The 23,494-nt window shown below is 32.7% G+C and overlaps 5 protein-coding genes and 1 long non-coding RNA gene across 13 annotated transcripts; 1 reads left to right on the top strand and 5 right to left on the bottom strand.

Annotated features, from left to right (window-relative positions):
* Nucleotides 1-607: 607 nt before the first annotated feature.
* Nucleotides 608-3,224, bottom strand: LOC114376614 (protein NUCLEAR FUSION DEFECTIVE 6, chloroplastic/mitochondrial-like). 5 transcript variants are annotated; one of them, XM_028334803.1, is made up of 4 exons: nucleotides 2,992-3,224; nucleotides 2,794-2,915; nucleotides 1,682-1,745; nucleotides 662-1,049 (listed from the first exon to the last, which is right to left on the bottom strand). In XM_028334803.1, the coding sequence occupies exons 1-3, from the start codon at nucleotides 3,132-3,134 to the stop codon at nucleotides 1,726-1,728; spliced, it is 285 nt and encodes a 94-aa protein (XP_028190604.1). In that variant the 5' UTR covers nucleotides 3,135-3,224; the 3' UTR covers nucleotides 662-1,049; nucleotides 1,682-1,725. The 5 variants fall into 5 exon arrangements, with proteins under 5 accessions (XP_028190606.1, XP_028190604.1, XP_028190605.1 ...); XM_028334805.1 differs by lacking the exon at nucleotides 1,682-1,745 and having other exon boundaries at nucleotides 608-844; nucleotides 2,992-3,223; XM_028334804.1 differs by lacking the exon at nucleotides 1,682-1,745 and having other exon boundaries at nucleotides 846-1,049; nucleotides 2,992-3,218.
* Nucleotides 3,225-4,101: 877 nt separating this feature from the next.
* On the bottom strand, nucleotides 4,102-8,205 carry LOC114374938. Of its 3 annotated transcripts, none has more exons than XM_028332664.1 (4): nucleotides 8,135-8,205; nucleotides 7,562-7,628; nucleotides 4,978-5,139; nucleotides 4,102-4,507 (listed from the first exon to the last, which is right to left on the bottom strand). In XM_028332664.1, exons 2-4 carry the CDS (start codon nucleotides 7,571-7,573, stop codon nucleotides 4,271-4,273), a joined length of 411 nt encoding a protein of 136 aa, XP_028188465.1. In that variant the 5' UTR covers nucleotides 7,574-7,628; nucleotides 8,135-8,205; the 3' UTR covers nucleotides 4,102-4,270. The 3 variants fall into 3 exon arrangements, with proteins under 3 accessions (XP_028188465.1, XP_028188466.1, XP_028188467.1); XM_028332665.1 differs by lacking the exon at nucleotides 8,135-8,205 and adding an exon at nucleotides 7,683-7,901 and having other exon boundaries at nucleotides 7,562-7,590; XM_028332666.1 differs by lacking the exons at nucleotides 7,562-7,628; nucleotides 8,135-8,205 and adding an exon at nucleotides 5,733-6,156.
* Nucleotides 8,206-12,546: 4,341 nt separating this feature from the next.
* On the bottom strand, nucleotides 12,547-13,708 carry LOC114376220 (protein E6-like). Its single transcript, XM_028334214.1, has one exon. It carries the CDS (start codon nucleotides 13,656-13,658, stop codon nucleotides 12,840-12,842), a length of 819 nt encoding a protein of 272 aa, XP_028190015.1. The 5' UTR covers nucleotides 13,659-13,708; the 3' UTR covers nucleotides 12,547-12,839.
* A 1,220-nt stretch (nucleotides 13,709-14,928) lies between these two features.
* LOC114376548 lies at nucleotides 14,929-16,296 on the top strand. The gene is made up of 2 exons (XR_003658990.1): nucleotides 14,929-15,299; nucleotides 15,810-16,296. It is a non-coding gene; the product is annotated as an uncharacterized LOC114376548 (long non-coding RNA).
* An 823-nt stretch (nucleotides 16,297-17,119) lies between these two features.
* Nucleotides 17,120-17,933, bottom strand: LOC114376547. The gene has a single exon (XM_028334715.1). It carries the CDS (start codon nucleotides 17,836-17,838, stop codon nucleotides 17,392-17,394), a length of 447 nt encoding a protein of 148 aa, XP_028190516.1. The 5' UTR covers nucleotides 17,839-17,933; the 3' UTR covers nucleotides 17,120-17,391.
* Nucleotides 17,934-18,644: 711 nt separating this feature from the next.
* On the bottom strand, nucleotides 18,645-22,460 carry LOC114376546 (chromosome partition protein Smc). 2 transcript variants are annotated; one of them, XM_028334714.1, is made up of 10 exons: nucleotides 22,215-22,460; nucleotides 21,946-22,073; nucleotides 21,667-21,714; nucleotides 21,383-21,496; nucleotides 20,211-20,279; nucleotides 20,019-20,075; nucleotides 19,646-19,786; nucleotides 19,236-19,316; nucleotides 19,050-19,117; nucleotides 18,645-18,944 (listed from the first exon to the last, which is right to left on the bottom strand). In XM_028334714.1, the coding sequence occupies exons 1-9, from the start codon at nucleotides 22,342-22,344 to the stop codon at nucleotides 19,061-19,063; spliced, it is 825 nt and encodes a 274-aa protein (XP_028190515.1). In that variant the 5' UTR covers nucleotides 22,345-22,460; the 3' UTR covers nucleotides 18,645-18,944; nucleotides 19,050-19,060. The 2 variants fall into 2 exon arrangements, with proteins under 2 accessions (XP_028190515.1, XP_028190514.1); XM_028334713.1 differs by having other exon boundaries at nucleotides 18,649-19,117.
* Nucleotides 22,461-23,494: the final 1,034 nt, after the last annotated feature.

Here is a 23,494-nt window from a genome sequence, read left to right as displayed (position 1 = left end):
GATCTTTTTAAATTAATGATTCGGATTACTTGGTGTATTGTTTCATATATCTTATTTAGGATCCATTAAACTTATAAATTGAATAAAATACAAAGCTGCCAAAAGACTGTCCATAATATGGGTAAATTGCTAAGAATATATAAGAATGCCATAAATTGTGACTTCTATCATACCGATTATCTGGTGAAAATTATTAGATGCGTGACATGTGATGCCTCAGTCATTTGTTTGCAATTTTTTATGGATGCTGCGTAAGACGGTATAGCAAGGTAGAAAAACATTAATAGGCTCCCCAGGCCATTTTTATGTTTTCTAATTTCATTGCTCATTTGCTAATAAGTATATTTAGCATGATCTTATGTGTTGCATTTCGTTCGCGAGCATAATTCTACTCCGTCAAAAGAAAAATCCACTCAGACAAGTTACTGAAAATGAGAGCCAATTGCAACATGGCTCCTCATCTCATCTCCATCCAAATTAAACGGTTGACGTCTTAATTGATTGTGCTCACTGGAGTATTACCGACATTAGTCTAAAACATGCTCGTGTAACAGAGAAAATAAGGGCAATGTTTACTAACACTTGGAGTAAGTAAACCATTTCCAAGAACAGGGTGAAGTAAATCATTGTAAATCGCAAGTAATGAAATGTTACAATAATGTACTAAAAGAGTCATCATCATACCTAAGCATGGTACCCGCTCTGGATGCATGTACAATTTATATGTCTTCGAGGTTTCATATTCAACGAAGGAGAAAAATCTCTAAGCAGTCCTAAAAATGTAAACTGAAATCCATACAAAGTATGTGCAGATGCACCGCACCCACAAACAGCAATCATCCATCTAGAATTCAAGAAGACAATAACTTGAGAAAATTCAAATCAATACACTATCATACTAATGTACAATAGTAAATGTTAAAATGTAAATCATTTAGATACAAAACATAAATCCATCGAGGTCAGGGAAAGCAAGGCAAAATGGAAATGACGAAACATTACATGGCTACTCCTCAAGCCTAAAAGCCAAAGAGCAAATGATCACGACCCTAAACAAGAAAACAGCCATGTCAAAATAAAAAGTTGCAAAGACAGTCTAAATGTATAAAAAACTTTGTAGCGGCAGTATATTTAAAAGTACGCGATCTCAACAAATTGCCCATTTTACACAGACGTGTTAAGTTTAATAAATTCCAAATCACGAGCTTACAGACCAGAAATTGTGGCATTCAGCATCACCCTGAGATTATTAACAGCATCCAAGTCAACAAGAACTACAATTTTTAAGTGACATTTTGCAAACAATTTGAATCTTAAGTTTGACATAGAACACTGCAACATCATAATAATGTTTTTTCTACTGCAGTAATAAACTAAATAAGTAACTGTTACATTCTGCATGGAGGTTCATTTCAAATTATATGTATTATCAATGAGTGTGATAGTTCGATATAAGTGTGGTTATGGATGACATTAAATTTCATATGAACATTCCCACTACCATACATACAGTATAAATACAAATAGTATCTAGAAATTAATATCAAAATGAAATTATAAAGTCCAAACTAATTGTTACCAATTTAGGGTCATTCATTTACTTTCAGCAAATACTTGTTTGACATTAAGGCATACACTAACAACTAAAAAAAATCCCAAAAGAAAAAAATTACTTGACCACCTTTTTTTAAGCGCATCTACATAAAACCTTGCTCGAACCCTCTGTCATACATCATCATTACAATCTGAGTGAATACAATCAATCAGTATGATCTTCATGTGATTATCTCTAAGTGAATGTTAATTAATAGAGGTCTACAAATTTAAGAAAATGGGATGCACTAACTAAGACAATCCATAATACTTTTTTTAAGAGAAGGAGAATGAGATAGAGAGGAGCATTGCTCATTAACTCATAGTGAAAGTTCTTTGTTATGAGAAGCTATAGCAGATAAATTAATGTAATTGGGGAACTACTAAGAAATACCATTGAATTGCACCATAGCCCCACATTAGTTTTCATGAGATATGGTTTTCAGTATCTCATTTTACATTCAATTTAGAAATTTTATGCTCTTCCTAATCTACGGAAGTCAAGTTCTCAAAGCTTCAAAACCCAAAATTTGAAACAAATCCATGTGACACCATCTTTGATGCTTGGTCTTCATCTAGTCTTCTCTTGCCCTACAAAGAGGAAAAAATATACATCCTTTCATTGTGAGAGCAAGAGAGAGAACCTAACCCAAAAAACAAAAAAAAACTGAAATGTTTGAACAGCAAAAATAGTTGGCCATAAGCACCCACCACTTTCATTTGACACAAACCTTCCCTACCCATCTGGAATGCGTAAGCAGAAAAATATAAGAAAACATTTTTTTATCTAGTAAAAAAAGTTTACACCCTATTTGTGTGTAACACAAAAAAACAGAGAAAGAAGTGAAGTCAATGTTGCACTATCAATTGAACAGCAATGAAAGTACTAAGCGAGACTTTCATAGGGTAGCAAAATTCAATTTTCAAATAATCCATTATGGAAATCAAAATGATATAAAGAAAAATCATTCACCCATTATATTCTAGACAAAACCCATCCATAAATAAAGAAGAAGAAATCACAATTAGAAATTAGAACTCACAGACCCAAGTAAAATGGTGTTTGCAGACAATCAGGTAGAATAACAATTCATTTCATTTCATTACAGAATCCAATGTTGGCATTTCATAACAATTAGCTCTTGTATGAATCATGTCTCATTTCAGAAAATGGAAGTAAAGAGAAAAGGGAGGGAATACCTTCAGGGGTCCAACCGTAGGAGTGGCGAGACACAGAGAGCATCGAATTCAGCAATGCAGAAGCAGTAGCACTGTGATAAGGAAGCATCGATTCCACGCAGAAACTCGCTTCCACCGGTAACCTATATATATTCCGCCAAATAAATAAAATGTTTGAGAAAATGCGATAGAGATAGAGAGAAAGAGGAACAGCGTTACCTGAAAACGCGATTGGAGATTGAGGTTTGCTTTGGGAGCCGAAACGGAGATCGTGCAGGCTTCGTTCTAGCTCCGGCAGCCAGATTTGCCGCACCGGCAGCTCGGGAGACGGCGGAGCGCAGCAAACACCTGGCGGCGGACATCGTCAAGAATCAACACCAAGGGGTTTTGCCTTCCGGTTCTGGGGTTTTGCATTTTTTTTTTGCTTTGTTCCTACTTTCGCTCAAGCGCGATGGGCTTGGATTCTCTTTTTGGATTGCTGCTACATTGGACTTCCTTGGGCCTAGTAACATCAAGTGCTTCTTCATTGGGCTATTGCTTCATGCATCCCAAAATTTGCATCCTGCACCTTTCTGAAATGTTTTTTTCACCTACTGGATTTGACCATCTGAAATGTAGAAGGTGTAACCATTCCGGAATGTAATTTTTGATTCCGGATTGGCCAACCCAGAAGCTAAAAAGAGTGCAGGAAGCAACAACCTCTTTAATTACTTCACCCATCAATAAAGTAAATTGTTTATTATAAGAAAAAATAACATTTAAAGTAAAGTTTTCGATAAAATATGTATTATCCTCAGTATTATTTAAGTTCTGTAATAAAGTGAAAAAAATATAAATGTGTCTATTATTAATTTAACTCTTACGATTTCACTTTAAATCCGAGGGGAAAATTCCAATGATATTGTTATAGAAAGTAGAAAGGGCAATAGCGACTGGTGCGGTGACGTGCGTTGAGATTGTAGTTAATGTATCTACACCTAAGTGGGTCATGCACGTACTTTCTCATATGGCATCCAGCTTCCATTTTTTGACTTCAGTGCTGATATGACTAATATTCACATCTATATGTACCCGTATCTGTCAGATTCCAGGCCCTACAAATTTGGATCCCCCCGAATACGCTTTTAGCAATGCTCCAAATTATGCTTTATCATGTCTTGCTCTTGTTTTGAACTTTAAGACACCAGAATTTATAAGGATGGTTTGCTTGGGTTTGTGTGATTTTCCAACTAACCCAAAATTTAAATGGTTGTACCGCAAGTGAAAATATTAGTAAAATGAACTATAGTCAAAAGGTAAAACAGAAAAAAAGCAATTAAACTTGGATTCTAGTATGAAAATACAAGTAACCTTTTTTTATTATATTTCCATAGTATGTAGTAAAACAAAGATACAACAAACTTGGGGAAACTTAAAACGGGTCGTGTAAGAAAAACTGGCTGAAATAACTCGAAATCATTAGTGAATAATTGGTATTCTCAAATGGAACAATGATGTTCTAGTTCCTTGAACTCTTCTTACACTTTCTAATCTTTAGCAAGGGTATGCAAATGACTCGAGACATATCCATTCCTTGTACTTTAGAGCCATCAGAACCGGAACTCTTCGCTAATTTCTTCTTCCTTTCTTCAAACCTCAGTGAGTTTGGGAAGTACAAGCGTCCTCTGTCACCTGGTCTAATTCCAATTAGCTGTGCAAGGGATACACTGTTGTCTTGGAAGAACGATGCTGTTGACTGCTTGTTGCAACATAAGAAGAGTAATCACAAGGTTTAATTCAATTATTATAGGAATTGCTAGTATTAATGTTGGAAAAAAAAGGAGAAGAAATTCAATGCTCCAGGAAATTATGACACTAGGCATATATGATTATTTTTTTTCTTATTTTTTGAGATTAGCCTTGAATTTATTTTAAATTCTAAAAATTTGGTCAATAATATTGACCACAAGAGAGCTTATTCTCATCTTTGGGAAAATGGGAAAATAAATGCCAGCTACATGTGGGTGTCACAAGATTCCTTTCCACCAATAACGGGGAAGCTCTCAAGTCCTAAGGACTAGAAATTAAGCTGTCATTAGTTTCATTTGTACACACTTGCCTTGGACAGTTGGACATTATTAATGTTCCAAAGTGATATTTCTTCAATGACAATGAGTAAAAGCATTATATCAAACCAACTGTGAGAAAGGAATAAGAATAGAACACCTCAGTATCAAGGTTAGAGGATGAAAATGAAGAGAAACTGGTGGATGGCACGTGCAATTGGTAAGGGGCCATTGAAGCTGCTGGGAGGGATTCCCCAACTCTAAGTCTCATCATGTTCAAGAAGCCAAGCCCAAATGGCCAACCAATAGGCATGTCATCATTCTGAGAAGAGATGACAGAGAAATTAGCAATACTAGATACTTTCATCGTGTTTAAATAAGTGCAAATGAAAGGTTACATAATTTCAGTAAAAAAGATATGCATGTCAAAAAACCATCAATGCCTTAATTACAAGAATTTTCAAAAGTACTATGTGAAAATTAAATTTATGATGAATAAAATGATATCTCCTGATCTCCTCTATTGGAACGTTTAAAATCATACAATAGATATTATCAGTACATAACACCTATTATGTTATATGCACTTAATTTCATCATACTGTATGATTTCAATTCCTGAACATGGATCAAGTTGATCTCACTAAAGATTATGGTTTTCACATTCTCTTAATTGAAAGAATAACTAAATGGGCAGGGAATGTAAACCCAAAAACTTGAAAATGTGAAACAAAGCCTCTGTAAATATGATTTGTATGGTGTAGGTTTCTCCTAATTATGAAAAGAAAAAAAATGACAATCGATCTAAGAAAAGATAAGGGGGAAAGGAAGCTGTACTGAATTGGAGAAATTACAGTGATGTTTCTATTCAATAGATAGCAAGCTAAAAAAAAAGTAGTGCAATACGGAAGGTACCATTGCTGCCACTTTTTGGTAAGGGTTAAGTGTCAAGAGAAACTGTCTCACTTTCTTACATTGTTGGAGTTCTACTATGATATCCTCCTCGTGGTAGAAGTATCTATTCTTCGCTATATGAATCTAGTTGATATGACAATGCAACTCTTTCCTAGCAGAAGTGGACAGTCTTAATATTATTTTCCTAAAGTCCATCATAAGCTTTTCTAATAATGAAGTATATCCATCAAAAGAATCACATACAGGGGTAAAGTCAGCAAGATATTTGTGTCTTTAGATTCCAAGGTTCAGACAACTCATTCTGATCAACTGGGAAGGTAGGTTCCATCTCAGTAAATTCTATCGGATACTAATCCAGTAATCCTCGTTTCTATACTTATTTAAAGAATCCTCACAAATCACAACTAAAGCTTCAAGCATTTTTTTTTTACAACTTTACAAGGATAATTATTGCAAATTTAGTTGTTTGTTTCTTATTCATACATTAGTTTTTCTACTTATCACCATGATGCCTAACTGAGGCTAATTTTCCACTCAGAAATGTAAAAGAAAAATATCCCGGAAATAATAAGGGATATAAAGTTGGGAAAAAAAGTGATGGAGAGTGAACTGTCGGCAAAATTAGCAAATGATTGGTGTTCAGCGTATGCTTAAAAATGCAATATTACGATTGTGGTCTATATGGGCTCATTTTTCAGATATTTTCAAATATATTATTATTAACTCGTGTTGTACATCTTAAACTGTTTCTTATTTTGTTCCCTCCTGCTTTTAGATTTGGCCCACTTCATTTGCAACTCACTCGGACTTATACTTATCAATATAAAATATAAAGATTAGTAACTCAAAATAAGATGGATGGTTGTACAGATAATTTTTTCCATTGAGACAGACATTTCGATGAAACTGCACCTACACCATCTAATCATGACATGAACAATTTGATATGCCTCTCTCATGGCTATAACTCTTTAGCTACTAAAATTATTAACATCCAATTAGGGGACCAGTATTTTTTCACCCCGTTTTCGGTACTACATTAAAAAAGAGAACATGTTGATATAATTAGGACTGATGTATCGGTTCAAGTTACATTCCAACAATTATGTTAGGACAACAAACTTTGATGGTTTTAATGAAACGTTAGTTCAAGTGACTACCGATTCAGCAACTACTAACATTATGGTGCTAACCAAAGACACTAATAGGGTCTTTACTTTATGTCAGTCCATCTGGAAAATTCAAATGCCATGCACCTTGGTAGACAGGTTATCTTTTCTTCATATCAATCCATTTGGAAAATACAAACTTTGCATACTTGGATGACATGCAAGATTACTTTTCAGAAAACTATTCACAAAACATTTCAAATCCTAGAACCAACAACAAACTAACAAAATAGCAGGAATTCAATTCACATTTCATAAAACCTGACAATCAAGAATTGTAATAATCTAACAAGATAGAACAAAATAAAATCTGTGCCTTAGGAACTGATTCTTATCTACTGCAGGATATAGACTAAGCATCCATAGAGAGCAAAACCAGAGCCAGAAAAAAGGTTCAGTTTCATTCCAGTTTAAACACTTAACAGTCCAAACATATTGACATCTGTGGATCAAATTACATTAAACAGACCCCAAAAGATGTCTTGATCTTTCACTGACAAAACAGTGAACCAACTGATAAACAAGCTGAAAAGGTAGTAGATGGGGACAAGAGATACTGAATGCCAGAAGAAAATGGAGAAAGAAGGCACAATGTGAGAAATGAGAAAACCTTTGTTCTTATTAGTGCAAAAAAATACAAGGAAAGCACAAAATTAGTACCTCTGCAAGCATGGTGTCTCTGCCCTCCCCTGAGAAGTTTATGGGAAAATGGTGATCACAGAGAAAACTGAGAGCAAAGTAAAAAAAAAAAATGTTTTGAGGAAACCAATGGTGAATTTACGTGTCTCCTAACTAGTATTCTTCCTTAAACATCAGACATTTAAGAATCTGGTCCCACTGGACCTGCAGAACATAACTTGAGCTAAGCCTTTTGTTTTGAGAAACTGTATGCATATAATTTGTTTGTGCAATAAGTAAAATAAAATACACAAGAGAGAGAAAGAAATGTACCATGAGAGGATTTATCTAATAGAAAGAAATGTACCATGAGAGGATTTATCTAATAGAAAGAAACGAAGAAAAAAATAACACCACAAAAGGTATTAGATGAATAATATTATAATACAACCCTTTAATTTTTACCCTAAGAATTCAAATTTTGATAAGTAAAATCAAAGCAAAGAATTAACATAGCAATAAAGAATAAGAAAGATAATGATAAATTAATAACAGATAGAGCAACATATAATTGGAATAAGGCTTTAATTTAGTGCCATATTCAAAATTTCTTACGTATAACACTTGAGAAAAAGAAAAGGAGTGTAGTAGTAATTGATAAGTGATACAAGAGAAGTGAAGAGGTGTTATTCCTTTATGGGGCATTTAGCTTTTGAGTTTGGTGGAGAAGGAGACATCAAAACGGTTGGGAAGATATATCTGATCTATTATGCGATGTTTGGCTTAATTAGTAAAAGTGATGGATTTTTTAAACATTTTCTGTCGCCATTGATTGGTGAAAAAGCGCTTAAGTGGCAGCAAATTACTTCGCTGTTATAATCAGCGGTTGCTTATTGCAACACGCAAGTGAAATCTTTGTTCAAGTTACACGTAACTGAATTTTGTTTACTATGGATACTGTTTGGTACGACACGGTACAGTTTGTTTGTTTGTTTTTTCTTTCTGAATGTAACACTATAATTTAATTTGAACTTATATTTTATTATATTATTTCTGATTTCAAATATAAATTTTTTTATTATCTCAAATATAATAAAATTTTAAGTAATTTGATCTTATTTAATATTATCATATCTAAAATATTTTTTATTTAATTGATATGTTATTTTCAATAACTATATTGATGTAATTAATTATGATAACTAATTTTCTTAATTAATTAGTCTGATATTTTTTTTTCTTATAGTATTTGAGAATAGATAGAGGGAGTATGTTAGGTTTTGTTCGTTGGAATTGAACATAATTAGAAGATTTACCACTTCACTTACTTTGTTCAATTAATTAAGTTAGATTTTCTTTGGTATATGAAGTAATTTTTAGTTGAGTCTATAGAGTAATTTTTAGATAATTTTGTTTGGAGATCACAAAATAAATTTTTTATTTATTGATTTCATTTTTTATTTTTCAAGACTTATCCATAGATATTTTTAATTGTGTAGAATAATTTTTGTTGAACATATCAAAATTAGTTTTTAAAATATAATATTAGAATAAATAAAAATTATAATAAAAATATTTTTATTAATTTTTTGTTTTTTTAAATGTTCACATATAACATGTGGATATATGCTTAATGGGGGTTAGCATGCGGGTAATGGGGTAAATAATGGGTAACTATTATTCATATTCGTCTTGTCTTATATGTTGTCACTCTTAATTCTAATAACTTTTTCATTACTATAGTCATGATTTGTGTGTAATATGTGTAATATCGATATTTTTTTTCAGAAATATTGATGTTTTTAATTTAATAAAAAAATATTATTAGAAGTAGGTAGCAGAAGTACCACAATACACATGATAATAATTATAAGAGGGACTTGGTGCAACGTAACTACGTAAGTACTACTGTACTAGTATTGTAGCAATACCGGCCAATTTTTTAAATCGGTCATATATGGATCGACTTGGTGCCAAACGATCAATTGTCAAGGTTGTATCAGTTGGGCAGTGGGCTTACTATTCTCACACTCATTTTTACTAACTTGATCCCCTGAACTTTTTTTATTTTTTCTTTCAAAAATACTATTAACAAAAACACGTTTATGTAATGGTCAGTATTTTTTTTATGGTAAGATTTGAAGACAATATCATACGATGTACAATAACTCATGACCTTATTCAACTAAATGAATTAGATTCCCTCAATTTTTGTAATGGTGAGTATACAACTTAAAGTTGTTTCCGTTTAGTTAAGGAATTTCAAACACCCCTTTCACCGATAAACCTATATATCAATCATCCCTTTCATCAATTACCAATATCAGCACTTATGTTAACATGTATCAATACCATTATTAATATGAGTAAAGTGATAATTGGCTTACTTAAATAAGTCAAAATAAGAGAAGTGAATATAATTGTACGGAATAAGTTTAACATAACATGAAATAATATAAAATAGGTGACGTGAGAATGAAAGATTACAAAATAAGTATAACATAACAGAACATGAAACCATACAAATTACAAAAACAGTGAAACAATTCTGTAGATATATACAAGATAAAGTCCATAACATAAAATCCAGGTCTTGTTCCTCCTCTTCCTTTTATATGTATGTACACCTTGTTGGAATGTCTGAACGTAGAGTCTCAATGTTTCCTGTGTGAGAGTATGATGGTGGGTGCCGTAAGTGGCCATCCTCATATCAAGTAAGGTCTAAAGATTGTAAGTTATCCTTTCAACAAAACCGCACTCATGATGCTTTTGCTTAAATAAGGCTGAAATCATCAAAATTGATGATCTTGGAGGGAGATATGCTTTTGCTTCTGATTTGTACGTTCTGGTAAAAAAATTCCTCTATGTAAATATATGTTCTAGAAAAGTTTGGTTTAAGAAATAAAATAGATACATGTATAAATATGTTACATGCTCAGACATATACATTAAAAGAATCTGAAATGCCCTTTATTTAGGCAGGAAAAAAAATTGCTTCTATGACAAACACAATATTTACTACTTTTTAATATATAATGATTTCTATAGTTTTTTTTTTGGGCTGTTTTTTCTTTTCTGTAATGAGCAAGAAGTTAATGAACTCTGATATTTATATTTTTTGGTGAATATTAATGAACTCTGGTATGGCCATACGCAAATTTGATTATGCCAGGGAGAACAAGTATGTGGGAGAAACATTTTCCTCTACGTCATTCGATGGTACCATTGATGAATTTCCAGATTACTCTACCCAAATCATGAAATGGGTCTCCATACTCATAAATTTACCCGTCTATAATTGTCCAGTGTATATTACCATTCCAGGCCATTTTAGTAACCCTCAAGTGTCTCAGATTTTGACCACAGGAGGAGTTAGGTGTTTTAGGTTACCGGTCAATTCATATGAAACCTAACACTTTCAATTTCAACACCCCACTCTCTCTTTTGATCTTCTCTAATCTGAATTGAAATGGTTATTTTGTTATTTGGGTTAAATTCATTGCCAATAAGATGCTCTATTCTGATTATTTAATTAATTACAAGCTGCCTACCTCAAGACTTTGGATTCCATAAAATGTACTTTTCCATCGTATTAGGGAATTTCCATACTTTTTTTATGGAAATTTTTTGGGTCAACTGTATATTTGGTTTCTTAGAACATCTCAAAAATCAATTTTAGGCTTTAAATTATATTTTTTTTGTTAATATATAATTTAACTGAAACATATGTTTTCAGTCACTGATTAAAGTCTAAAACCATGTAACTTATAGTAAATATACAACCTAAAATACATATTAAGTTTTTTTTATAGAAACTAAAATCAAATTTCGAGATATTTTTAGTGATAAAAAATATATTTTATCGAAACAAATTTATAAACTTAGGTTTTCTACAAGCTACACGAGTACTACTATTACACAGTTACATTGAAAACATAACGTAGTATCACAAAACAGTACATGATTATGAATTATATGTAAATATTAAATTAACCTTAAACGATTTTTAAATTACTAATTAGTGTATTATTATAAGATTATTTTATAAATAAAGAAGATGTGTGACTTATGTGAAAATGTCAATAACTTCCCACTTCTATGTTCAAAATAATGGTGACCTCTTGAATTCAGTGGCATCAAGCCTACAGTTATGACTTATGCAAATAAACAGTTTTTTTTTTTTTTGTTAAAAAAATCGATGTGTTTTCCGCACCGTAATTCGCGGGGAAACTATTGGCCAGTTGATTTGTTTCAACGTCATAAGTTCATAACATGTGCTTTAATGTATCCTCATCTGTAAGGAAAGTTTTGTTTCTAAATTATTTTGTCAAATGGTTGCCCAGTACAGTTCAATTTATGTGGCAGCAGATAAAGACATGTAACAGGCAATACAGCCGTAGTGACTAATTATTCCGCTAGGTAGACATAGCTGTTCACATTTGTTTCTTGCCACACTAATTAAACATTCATCAATCAATAATATAGTAGTTGAAACAAATTTTCCACCTACAAGTAATTTGCGTCAGTCCCCCTACAAGTAAGCCACAAGATTATCTCAATTTAGTGGGACATATTATGTACTTTCTTTCTATGAATATGATCAAATCTTGATCTTCCTTATTTGCATATAACTAGATAGTAAAACACCAAATTGCAGTGTTGAGTGACCGGAGATTTGTATTTTTAACAAATTCAGCTGTTAAAACTAAACTGGCAAATTTTAAAAAATTAAAAAGGGGAAGTCCTTCAATGAATGAACCAACTTGAACAGAGAAAGGGAGTGCACCACTCAACTTCAGTATACAATGTTCAAATTAAAAATGGTATCTATCTGAATTTCAGGGTAGATGGAGTAGGTAAGGAAAAATGGGATTTTTAAAACTATTATCTTGTTATTTCTGTTTGTCTGTGTGCCAGCCACTTTTCTAGTCTACCCTCGTATTGTGCTGCTTTGAAAGACAAAAAAAAAAATAAAAAAATAACGAACAAAAAATATATAACTTACCAAAAAGGGAACAAAAGAAAAATAAAAATGAGAGCAAGAAACAAGCTTACTTCACAATATTATACAACTTATTAGTTAAGCAAAAATTACTCATGCTCTCGTAGAGGTATTTCCAGATCATGACAGAGACAACGCAATCCGGAAGCAAGACTTAATAGAAGTACTACTAAGTAAAAAATAAAATAAAAGCCCTTCATAGTTAACATATCCTTTAACTTTGTGTTTTCTTGAATCTAAAACACAATAAAAACATTAAACACCCATAGTGGATACTCAAAAGTATAGTGAACTCTTTACTTTGCCAATGATCCAAGCTCATGGCTCGAAGTTCTCATGTTCATCTTCAAACTCCTGCTGGTTCTGGTTCCCGTTGTAGTTGCCACCTCTGTTGTTGTACCAGTTGTTAGTGTTCACTTCCCTTGATGAGTCACCATAGTTTGTTGGATTGTACTTCTCGGCGGCAACGTCATGAAAGTATTTTCCACCCTCCAAAAACCTTGTGTCACTCATTCCTTGCCTCTCACCATTGTACCCGTTAACGGCATTGTTGTTGTTGTAAGTATTGTACCTGTTATTGTTAGCATTGTAATTGTTGTTGTTGTTGTAGGAGTATATGCCATTGGCAGCATCGTTGTTGTAGTACTTCTGGTTGTTGTTCTGATAGGAGTTGTGATACTTGTTGTTGTTGTTGTTGTTGTATTCTTCTTCTGTGTACTTTGTGTCACTTAACTCATATTGGTTACCCTCATAAGAATCCTTGTTGTTGTTGTAACCGGTTTCGGAGAACCTTGTGTTATAGGCATCATTGTTGTAATACTTGTTGTTGGAGTTCTCAAACTCGGTCTTGTAGGGGTGGTAAGAAGTGGGGTTGGTGGTGGTGGAAGGGACTTGGTTATACTCATCATGATGACCATATAGGCCATAGCTGTTTTCAGTCTCCGGAATGAAAGGTGGTTGTTGCTCTGGCTTGTTCACTTCTGGTGCTTCTTTGTTGGGAAGTTCTGTCTCTTTGACACTGTTTTTGTCAAAATGGGTGACTTTGCTGAAGAACTGGCTGTCTCTTGCACTGATTTGAAGAGCAAACAAAAGGGTGGTGAGGAAAAGGAAAGAAATGTAGTTTGATGAGGGAGCCATTGGTAACAGAAGAGAGGGAAGGTGGTCTATACTGATGAGAAGTTGTGCTTGCCTAACTATCTTTATATAGAGGTTCTTAAACCTTTCTTTTTCTCTCTCCCTTCAAAATTTTCCCACTTATTAGGTGTAAATGGGACGAAGTTGAATGGTTGTGGTCCCTCAGAAAGAAACTTTAGCTGATTAACCATGTAATTGGATCCCATCCATATGTGATGTGTGTCATGAAGTAACTACTAGTAGTTGTTTTAGGTGCATTTTGAGGTGATAATTTGCACAGATGTGAATCATGGTAATTCAAACAGGCATTAAAACTATCTAATAAATATTAATTAAAATTTCTTAAAAATAAAAAAAAATATAAATTTTACTACGAGTATGATTTATTTAATAAATTTTTAACTAAGACATGTTAAGAATTAAATAATGTGTTAATAGTCGTCTTCAAACTAAAATGAGTCCTTCTTATTTCCATTTTTATTTTTAGTCATATTATGTAATAATGTGAGGACCGAGGACTCTGCTTGTATCGTTAAGGAAAGCAGCATCACTGTAAGTGCAAAAGTCTAGTCATTAGTTGGATTCAAAGCTTTCTCTTAGCCTCGCCCTAAGGGAGCTTACCATTTAATTAGCGTCTTTGATATTTCTTTTATTGCAAGCTAACTCTTTATTGGCTAGTAGTTGTACCATAGATTATGACGCAACCATTGCATTCGTAGGTGGTAGTTTTCATTCCCGTTGGATTCCAGCCTTAAGAAGGTTCTATGTTTGATTTACATTCATATCTAGAGCGGTCCATAAACACACTAAAGTGGTATTGATGGTGCTATCAATTGTCAAAAAAATGATGCAATCAAACTCTATCCACTCGAATAAAGATCTCGGTTCTAAATCATTGTATTTTAGTAATATATTATGTACAAATATGAATTTGGCTCGCCCATATAAAACTAGAAGTATCAATCGTTAGAATTGTGATAAAAGATTATATAATGGATTATAAAATTATTAAAATGTAATATTTTCATATTTTTAATTAGTAGTTACATAATTTTATGTTTATCCATCTATAATACATCTCATTCTTAAAGACTCAACTTATTATTACGTGTAGATATTTATTCTTTGAGGCCCTCCTCTCCAAGTCGTAATTAAATAAAATAAATGGTTGCGCGTGGTAGACCTGACATATTGATTAACGGTAAATAGACGCCAAAATTAGCTTTCACATTTTAGTATTTTTGGACGCATAGTCATCATATATCATAACTCCATCGATCATGGTATTCCCACCGAAAAAAATACGGTGATTGATTAAGATATAGTCCAAAAATAAAACTCAGTTGTAAAATTAATGAAAGACTTATATAACGGGGCATATGATATTGATAATGTTCTAAAAAAGTTGAAGCTTGGAAGAAGATAAGGGGACAAAGGAAGAATGAAAACAAGAAGGAGGGAAGGAAAGGCCTAGCCGAGTAATTATGCGTGGATTGAGGAGTTGGTGGGACACGAAAACAATAGCATTTGGTGCACACAGTATGTGCCTTCCATGCTTTGTCTACCTTGAGAGTGAGGGTCCTCGAGCAAGGGTTTCTTATTCAATCTTCCTTTGGGGAAGTGCATACTCAAAGTCAGTGTCGGGTCTGTAACTGAATTAGACTTATATCTCTTTTGGTTTTCGCAATTTTAAATTTGAGTAAATTACTAAGACAAACTCTTAAAATTAATGATTTCGCTTAATATCAGTAATGAAGACTCTTTTGATAAATGAAATAAAGGTGAAATTCACTTTCAAGGATGTTATTATTACTTCAAACTGTGACAAAACAAAATGTGTTCCTTAACCTAAATAAGCATACTTTTGCATTATACTACTCCGGATCATTATGCAAATCCAAGTTCATGGTGTTGGTAAGATACAGGGGTAACAGGACACTTTGTGACTGTGTCAGGTGTAAGGTGTGGTGGAGTAGAATTTAGCCTCTTTTTGTTTTTTTTTTTTATAAATCTCGTTTTTGGTTAGGTTTGTTGATTTACTAATCTGCTCTTGTACATTTTTAAGGGTGCAATTGTTGTCATACATACCAACTACTTTGGGGTCACTCATGAAATTATTAGGGATGGTGATGTTACTAAATTTTCTTGATGTAGGTATATGTAATGAAGGAGGGGGCAAGGTGGAATCTACATGTAACTGAATTGGTTGCATTAAGCACAGACAAGAAAAAAAAGTCTTGAATAGGTTGCCAAGATGTTGCATGTATTAGGTGGAAGTCTCAACAGACGAAAATAAAATCCAAATCAGTTTTTTTTTGTGTGTGTATTTCTGACAATTTTATTATTTTCAGATATTGCATTTCTTGCAAACAGTTCGATAAACTGTGTAAAAGCAATTAGGAGAACCATCATAAGCAGGTACACGCAAAGAAAGAGTGGAATAAACAATCTGACATTGAGAAATTTATGGCAAACAGGTTTCCGTGTAGCATTTGTGTCCAGATCTGAGATCTGTGCCTTTCTCTGCTCAAGATTTATTTTTTATTTGGTTATTAGATTACCCAACAAAGGGTGGAAGAGGGTGCACCTACAATCATTCATGGATTTTAATTTTATAAAGGAAAAGTGTTAAAAATTAAAATTCTGTTACTGGACTAGTCTGAATCCCCCCTCAAAAAGAGTAAAATGGTTAGACGGTTAAATCCTGTACCATAATTAGAAAGAAAACTGGTTTGATTGAGGCATTGAGCAAAGTTGTTTGAAATATCTGTTTAGAAGATGATAAATATTTTCCAAAGCATATTTTTAAATGTATTTTAATTCAGGTGGATAACCAGAGAAAAAAAGTAAGTTCTGACAGTATATTTTCAACTAATAATTCTATCAAAGTGCAAAAATTAACAAAATGAGTTGTGTTATGGTCAATAAATGAAATTCTATCCAAGTTTAAAAGATAATAAACTAAAAAATAGTCAGTTCTGATACTATATTTTCAACATGCGCTCAAGAATACAATTTTCATTGGTATTTTTAAGAACTGCAGTTATTTGTAAATTGCATCGAACATTACTGATTAACTTATCTTTTCTTACACTAACCCTTTTGTTTTCTTGGATTATTTTATTCTTTCTTCCGTGTTAGATGGTCCTGAAATTAATTGCGTAATTGGCGGAACAATACTTTATGGCCTTTCCAGTTTCCAGAGGAAAATAAAAAAAATGAAAAAAGAGTGAAAGTTGACGAAGTGAAACACGTTCCATTATAGAAGATGATTGATCAATTAGTCCAAGAGAGAAACACGTTCCATTTCAAAGACTTTGACTTTTTCTGCCTTATTCACAGCACTTATTGACGGCAAAAAAAAAGGCTTTCACTTGGAGCTTGTATTTGTTGCTCCATTATGGCAAATATGAAGGTGTTGGTTGTCATTTGCTTGTAAATAATTGGTACAACAATTTAAGCAGTAGAGAGAAAATAAAAAATGGATTATTCATACAACAATTTAAGCAACAACATTTCCTTTGTCACCTTATTTATTACAAGTTTGCTTTGTTTGTCTAATCTACACACACTATTAGTCAGGCATTTTGGTTTGTTCCTGCCTAGGATCCAATCTAACACCGAGGAACAACAATAGCTAGTTGCATGTCGAATTTACTCATAATTAAGAAAGACAAGAGAAAAGGATGTGACAGAAAGAGAGAAAAAAATGATACTAGGATGAAAGGGGTGTGCGTCAATCTTGAGAGTCAAGCGGGTTCCAAAACATAAAGGACAACAACAAAAGATTGGGTAATAGAACTGGTAAAAAAGGGTTAACATTTCTGCGAAGTTTCCTAGCCATTCTTTTCCTAACATAAGCCCTTCTTTGTTGGGGTTCCCACTGCGCTTCTTCGACTCCCTCTGTGAGAATCAGTGGTGGGGGTTGGTGGAAGGGGCACTTGGATCTCCAAGAGGTTTGAGGAGGTGCGTTTCCCAATACCCTTTTGAGGAAGAATGAGCGTAGCCATGTTTTGAGAAGCTGAGGGTTGGAAGAACAGAGGAATGGAGGGTAGTCCCAGTTGAGATAGCAGGGGATTTGAGTGGCGATGAAGAATTGAGAGTGGAGGGATGGGGTGGTTGTGGGGCTTGTTAGGATGTGGGTTAAGGCTTGCACCCTCTGTTCCCACGATGTTTCTTCCATGGCTCAAACAAGGATCAGATAAGGTATTATGATTCCACAGATAAGGCCAAAGTAAAGAGTTTAGTTCCGTTATTGTCCCCGCCCGACCTTAGCAACACACGTAAACAACGTAATATTATTCTCTAGACCAAAAAAAAGAGACTGTAAGTCCTTTTATTTCCTTAACAAAGCACCAAGTTATTCCACGAAAAAAAATATAAGTGCATTTTTTTTTTTTTACAATGATCACACTAATATTAAAATATATGATCTCATCATGCATTCTACTCTAAGTCTCTAACTTTCCACCACTAAGCCGACCTTAGTGTGTGTTTACTTTATGATTATTTAAATTCGTGTTAATATTAGGGTTTATTTATGTTTTTTTTACGTTAATTTGCAAATTAACGTGTATTTTGAACGTTGATCCAGACAAGTGCTAAGTAAAAATTCTAACTTTGCCATCATGCTTAATTAATATGATGACATGAGTTATGGTTGGAAACAAAAATAAGAGTTCATTTATCCAAAGAGTAATAATTGTGTGATGAATTAAACTTGACATATTATCAATCCATTAGAGTCGGTCTAATAGTTGAGTTGGGATAAATATGAAGATTTAAGTTTCATTCTCATTGTCTTCATTGTAAAAAAAAAATCTTGATAAATTATATAAAAAATAATAATTAAGCATGACATAATAACAATGCTTGAAATTTATGCTTATGTGAACAACAACTAGCGCAGTGAGATAACACTCCATTTATCACTTCATTTGTTAACAAAATACAAAAAATTAAAGAACTAAAACGACCGAAATAATTTTATGGAGACTAAAAACAAATACTCAGATTATACGAACTAAAAAGATATTGAATATCTGATTCACATCTGGGATGTAATTTTCCATGTCTAAATTGAAGCTACTAATTGTAACTCTTGCATCATTTGTTGATTTGACAAGATTCTTTCCCTACTCAATGTATTTCGAAACACAGGGATTTACTATCCAGATGGATATGTACAGGCAAAATAGTTATATAAAATGCTCAGTATTCTCGGCTACTTGCAACCATACACTGATACAAGATCAAAACTACAGTAGTCCACCATCACTGAGAAACATTCTTGAAGCAGAAATGTTCGAAGAAAGTTGTCAGCAGTTTGTAGCTGTAGAAAGAAGTACGGGGACAATTTTCTGTTCAGTTTAAAAAAAAAAAAAACAAACTTGCCTGCCAGGTCATTATGAAGAGAGCAACATCCAGGCACTCATTAATGGAAAGGTGATTAGAGCAGAAGCCTGAAAACATGTAACTTTGGTCAAAGAATGACACATTATAAAGAACTTCTAAAATCCTAGAATTTATTCTTCTAAAAGTTTTATACTAGATAAAGTAAACTGAAAGCTTTAAGCATACCAGGAAGAAGACTAATTCATCATTTGCAATAGACGCAGTCAATTCATTTCTCTCCATCAGATCTTTGATAAAACCTTGAAGCTACAGACATCACACATGTTAAAATTTTTGCAGCTGCTTAGATATTGAATTTCTAGAAAGTGGAAAGCCTTAAAATATCAAACAAAACAAAACTCAGCAGGCCTCACTTTATCCCCCAAAACAATAGAAGTTCAAAAATTAGAAATTCAGAATGCACAGTGCTGGAATAGTAGTATGAGAAACCATGTGATATCACAAAACTTCAAATAAAATATCAAATTTGTACAGAGAATGTACTTCACATTCTCATAAATGAAAAAGAACCATTTTCTTTAACAAATTTGAAATATCTATAAAATATTAACTAAACTTATATATTTCAAGCAGACCTGATGGTGATATTTTTTGGTCAATGAAGAGCATCTCTTCAACTGATCCAAAGTCTGTGAGATGAGTGAACTGACTATAGTCCTTTCACCAAATACATATGAATGAAGTGCCCGAAGATCATCAAGAAGGACGTTGATAAACTATGGAACAAAAAATGATACAGAAAGAGAGATTAGAAATTATGACTAATGGAATATATAACTCTACTCACTGTTAGGAAGCTTTAGCAATTTCTCACATATTTAAATCAGAAATGTCACACCGGATGAGTGTACTTAGTTCAACTGCAAACTGGATTAAGTATTAATTATCTTTACATTAACAAATTTGTTTGAATCACTCAAACTAGTTATTCAAAACACTTAAATTTACCTTCATGAATGTGCATCTTGTTACACTTGTTAGCCTTTGAGCCTTTAAAGTCCTCATCTTTGCACATACACACGCAAGTGGGCAAATAGAAAATAAATGAGAAGCTCAAAAAACACATGAAACATGAACAGAAAGATGTAATCATGTTAAGGTTTCCAAAAATATATAAACTAGAAAATAAAATTTATATACTTTGGTAATGTGAAGAGCCTGCTCAAGATGCTGAACTTGAATCCACTGTTCATTCACAATGTCACCCATCTGGAATGGAAAAGATGAATAGCATCAACTAATGCAAGGATTTATAATCTATCTCAACCAAGCCTCATTAATGTGTTGGAAAATAAATTGCATATGAAGCAAGCAAATTCATAATGGGCATTTATATAAGCTGAAATCTCTGTGAGCTACAACATATTATACTTTGCATTAGAATGGATTTATATGTATTCCTAAACTGACTTTCTTGCCACATGGATACTTATGCCTTCCATTTGATGTGCCATGCCCACCAGTGCCACACTGTTAGGGTTGGATATGAAAAGCTATTGCAGAAAGAGAGTGGAGAACTGATAGAAATAAGAGAGAGTTTTGCAAAAAAGGGAGAGTCTCCCCAAGGGTTTCCCTGTACAACCAAAGATGGTTCTGTTATTCAATTATCAGAGAATGAATCCAAGTACAGTGAGTCCCCTATTTAACTGCCCAGCCTCTTGTAACTAACTGAGTCTTTTAACTGCCTAACTGATAGCAACTAGCAAGATTTCTTAGTTGCCTCCTATTCCTAGAGTGTACATCATCCAAATCCCTGACTCATTGTGTTGGGCCTTTACACCCACTAACGAGCTTGCTACCTGGTAGTTCACTAGAAAAGGTCAAGTTAAAAAACTCTATTTACACTATATCATATAGTTAATTTACACACAAGCAACTGTTTTCTCTTTTGGTTACTCTTGAGCCTGAGAATTCCTACTCAAAGAATAGAGAATTAACAGTATACAACATGAAATAGTTAAAGTATTTCAGAAAAAGAGAAAAAAGAAAGACTTCCTATATATAATGTCTGCAGTTGCTCTCAATACTTAAGGCTCTTTCCAGGCATCCTCAGTGTACAGTTCTTAGTGTATGCACAAGAGTGTCTTTGAATATGGGATTCAGTAATTATAATGGATAAAATATAATGAATACTTACAAACTGTTGGGAAATCATTCAATTCTTTAATATGCATAAGGAAGAAGTCTCCAATGATCGGACCATATTAACCACTAAAACCAGGTGTTAAACAGGAAAAATCATATATGAAATAAAATAAAACAGAATAAACAACATAAATAATAATAAATGATAGCATAGACAATACACAAACCTTTTCAACTCTTGAGGTAAGCTCTTCCAGTTTCTCTTCAGCATCTTGTGCTTTAGATTCCAAAATATGAAGATCAAAGTTGTTCCTTCTCAAGGTATGCCAAAGAAGTTGTACCTAAGCATTTCCAATCCTATTTCTCAAATCAGTTGAACTTTCAATAAAATCCAGAAAACAAAAAAGCTGTAAATTATCCACTTTTACACGAACAATCAAGAGAAGTAACAGGGGACTGGGGAGGGAACAAAGTAACATAGCTCCAGGAACCATGGTTGGGGAACAAATACCTCTTCCTCCAGAGCTGTATACTGTCTCTCAGAATGCAATGAATCAGCCTGCAAGAAGAATAACACATGGTTCTCAAATATTAAAAAAATAAATTAAGAAGGCATGCCATCCATCTGAATAAAGAACTAATTGCAACTTGCCTTGGTCACATATACTGGGTCAAGAAGGTCAAATTAAGTGAATAATAAGGTCTAGCAAAAGATCTACTATCTATGAATAAGAAAATGCACTATGCTTTATTTTTATTTTCATTGTAGAGACTAGAGTGGAAGAAAAACCTTCATTGCAGAGAGAGTAGAATGCAGATGGTGAATTTTTTCCGATAATTCATTCATTCGCCTCTCACACTCTTCCAGGTGCGCATCCCTTTCCTTTAATCTTGTGTTACTTTCTTCAAGAACCGATTCTGCATTCAAATTATTCCACCGAATGAAACGCAAAAGAACAAAAAAAAGTTCTCAAACATAAAATGGAAATCGATATACAAAAAAGAAGCAAATATAAGCGCACCGCACATAAGATGAAGTATTGAGAGGAGAGTGGTTACCTAAGTGAGCGATTTTGAGGTTGATTTGGCTGATTTGGGAGGCGTAGTGGTAGTTTGGTTGAGTTTGAGCAGAAACAGAAAGCGAAGTGGGAAGAAGAAGAAGAACAGGAAGAAGCAGCGCCAACGCCATAGTGATGCAGCAGAAGCTTCTCTTTCTTCTCTAGTCTTCGCTCTTTCCCTCCCTATGCAAGAGAAGTGCACACTGCAGACACTACGAGAACCAAAACGAATCAAACCATTTTCTCAAGCGAAAAGATTATTATTTATTTAATAAAAACTATTTTAAGGAAAGAAAACTCACCCTAAAATAATAATATTATTATGGACTCATTTATAAGTTTTTTATTTTTTAACTTCTAACTTCTAACTTATAATTTATTTTTTAAAAAAGAAACTTATAGCATAAATTTTTTTAGCAAACTAATAAGTTAGTCTTAAAATCCATAACATAGCATATATATTTTTAAAAAATAATCATCATGCTACTAGTTTTTCATCTAAGTTTTAAATAAAAGGTGAAGATGTAAAAGATATTTTCACTTTTAAAAGGAATGCAGAAAAATGTCCATTAGATGAAATTTATATAATTTTTAAAAAATAATATTTAATGATTTTTTTTTTATATTTGATTGGAGAACAACATCAATAATATTATATTATGGTATTGTATCTAAGTTTTTTCCTATTAAAATTAGTTATTTTTAGGTTGGATACAAAAATAAAATAAAAATATTTTTTATGTTCGAATTTTTTTTTGTTATGAAAAAGTCTTTCTTTAAGCATATGAAGTCTACCTTAAAAAACAGTAAAGATTTTTACATTATTTTTTATACAGAGATTTTTACATTATTGATTAAAAAGAAATTATCCTTTTTGAATAAGTATTACTTATAAGATAATTTGTGAGTAAATGAAATAAGTTTTTTGTAAGTAAATATATATACTTTTTATATTGTAAATTAGAATAAATGAATAATTAATTTGGAGAGTTATGTCTCACTCCTCCCACCGTCCTTTAACACTCTCAATATTGCATTTCTTCTCTATTCTGGTTTTTGAAAATACTTATATTTCATATATTACTCCTTCAAATAGTAAAAATTCTCAACTATTTTAAAGTACCTCGATTTTTTTTTTGTATATTAATGTTTAATATTCTTAACCGTCTAAATCTTTTAATGCACCTTATTTTATCTTACATTTTTTAAAATTAGATTTTAATAGTTTTCTAAAAAAATGATTAATAATTTATTTATTTAAATATATTAAATTTTAATTAT

This window comes from Glycine soja, chromosome 11 (assembly GCF_004193775.1).
Source record: "Glycine soja cultivar W05 chromosome 11, ASM419377v2, whole genome shotgun sequence".
In the NCBI taxonomy this organism is placed as follows: Eukaryota; Viridiplantae; Streptophyta; class Magnoliopsida; order Fabales; family Fabaceae; genus Glycine; species Glycine soja.
The sequence above is the reverse complement of the archived record's forward strand: the minus strand, read 5'-3'. Positions and strand labels throughout refer to the sequence as shown.

What these genes read in the sequence shown, in the direction of transcription:
- LOC114376614 (XM_028334803.1), bottom strand. Translation starts at nt 3,134, where the DNA reads ATGTCCGCCGCCAGGTGTTTGCTGCGCTCCGCCGTCTCCCGAGCTGCC. An exon ending in ATCTCCAATCGCGTTTTCAG is followed by an intron (nt 2,916 to 2,991) that starts GTAACGCTGTTC and finishes GAATATATATAG; the next exon opens with GTTACCGGTGGAAGCGAGTT. An exon ending in CTACGGTTGGACCCCTGAAG is followed by an intron (nt 1,746 to 2,793) that starts GTATTCCCTCCC and finishes GTATTCACTCAG; the next exon opens with ATTGTAATGATGATGTATGA.
- LOC114376546 (XM_028334714.1), bottom strand. Translation starts at nt 22,344, where the DNA reads ATGGCGTTGGCGCTGCTTCTTCCTGTTCTTCTTCTTCTTCCCACTTCG. An exon ending in CCTCAAAATCGCTCACTTAG is followed by an intron (nt 22,074 to 22,214) that starts GTAACCACTCTC and finishes ATTTGAATGCAG; the next exon opens with AATCGGTTCTTGAAGAAAGT. An exon ending in AGGCTCTTCACATTACCAAA is followed by an intron (nt 20,076 to 20,210) that starts GTATATAAATTT and finishes GTATGTGCAAAG; the next exon opens with ATGAGGACTTTAAAGGCTCA.
- LOC114376547 (XM_028334715.1), bottom strand. Translation starts at nt 17,838, where the DNA reads ATGGAAGAAACATCGTGGGAACAGAGGGTGCAAGCCTTAACCCACATC.
- LOC114374938 (XM_028332664.1), bottom strand. An exon ending in CCTCTAACCTTGATACTGAG is followed by an intron (nt 4,508 to 4,977) that starts GTGTTCTATTCT and finishes TGCAACAAGCAG; the next exon opens with TCAACAGCATCGTTCTTCCA.
- LOC114376220 (XM_028334214.1), bottom strand. Translation starts at nt 13,658, where the DNA reads ATGGCTCCCTCATCAAACTACATTTCTTTCCTTTTCCTCACCACCCTT.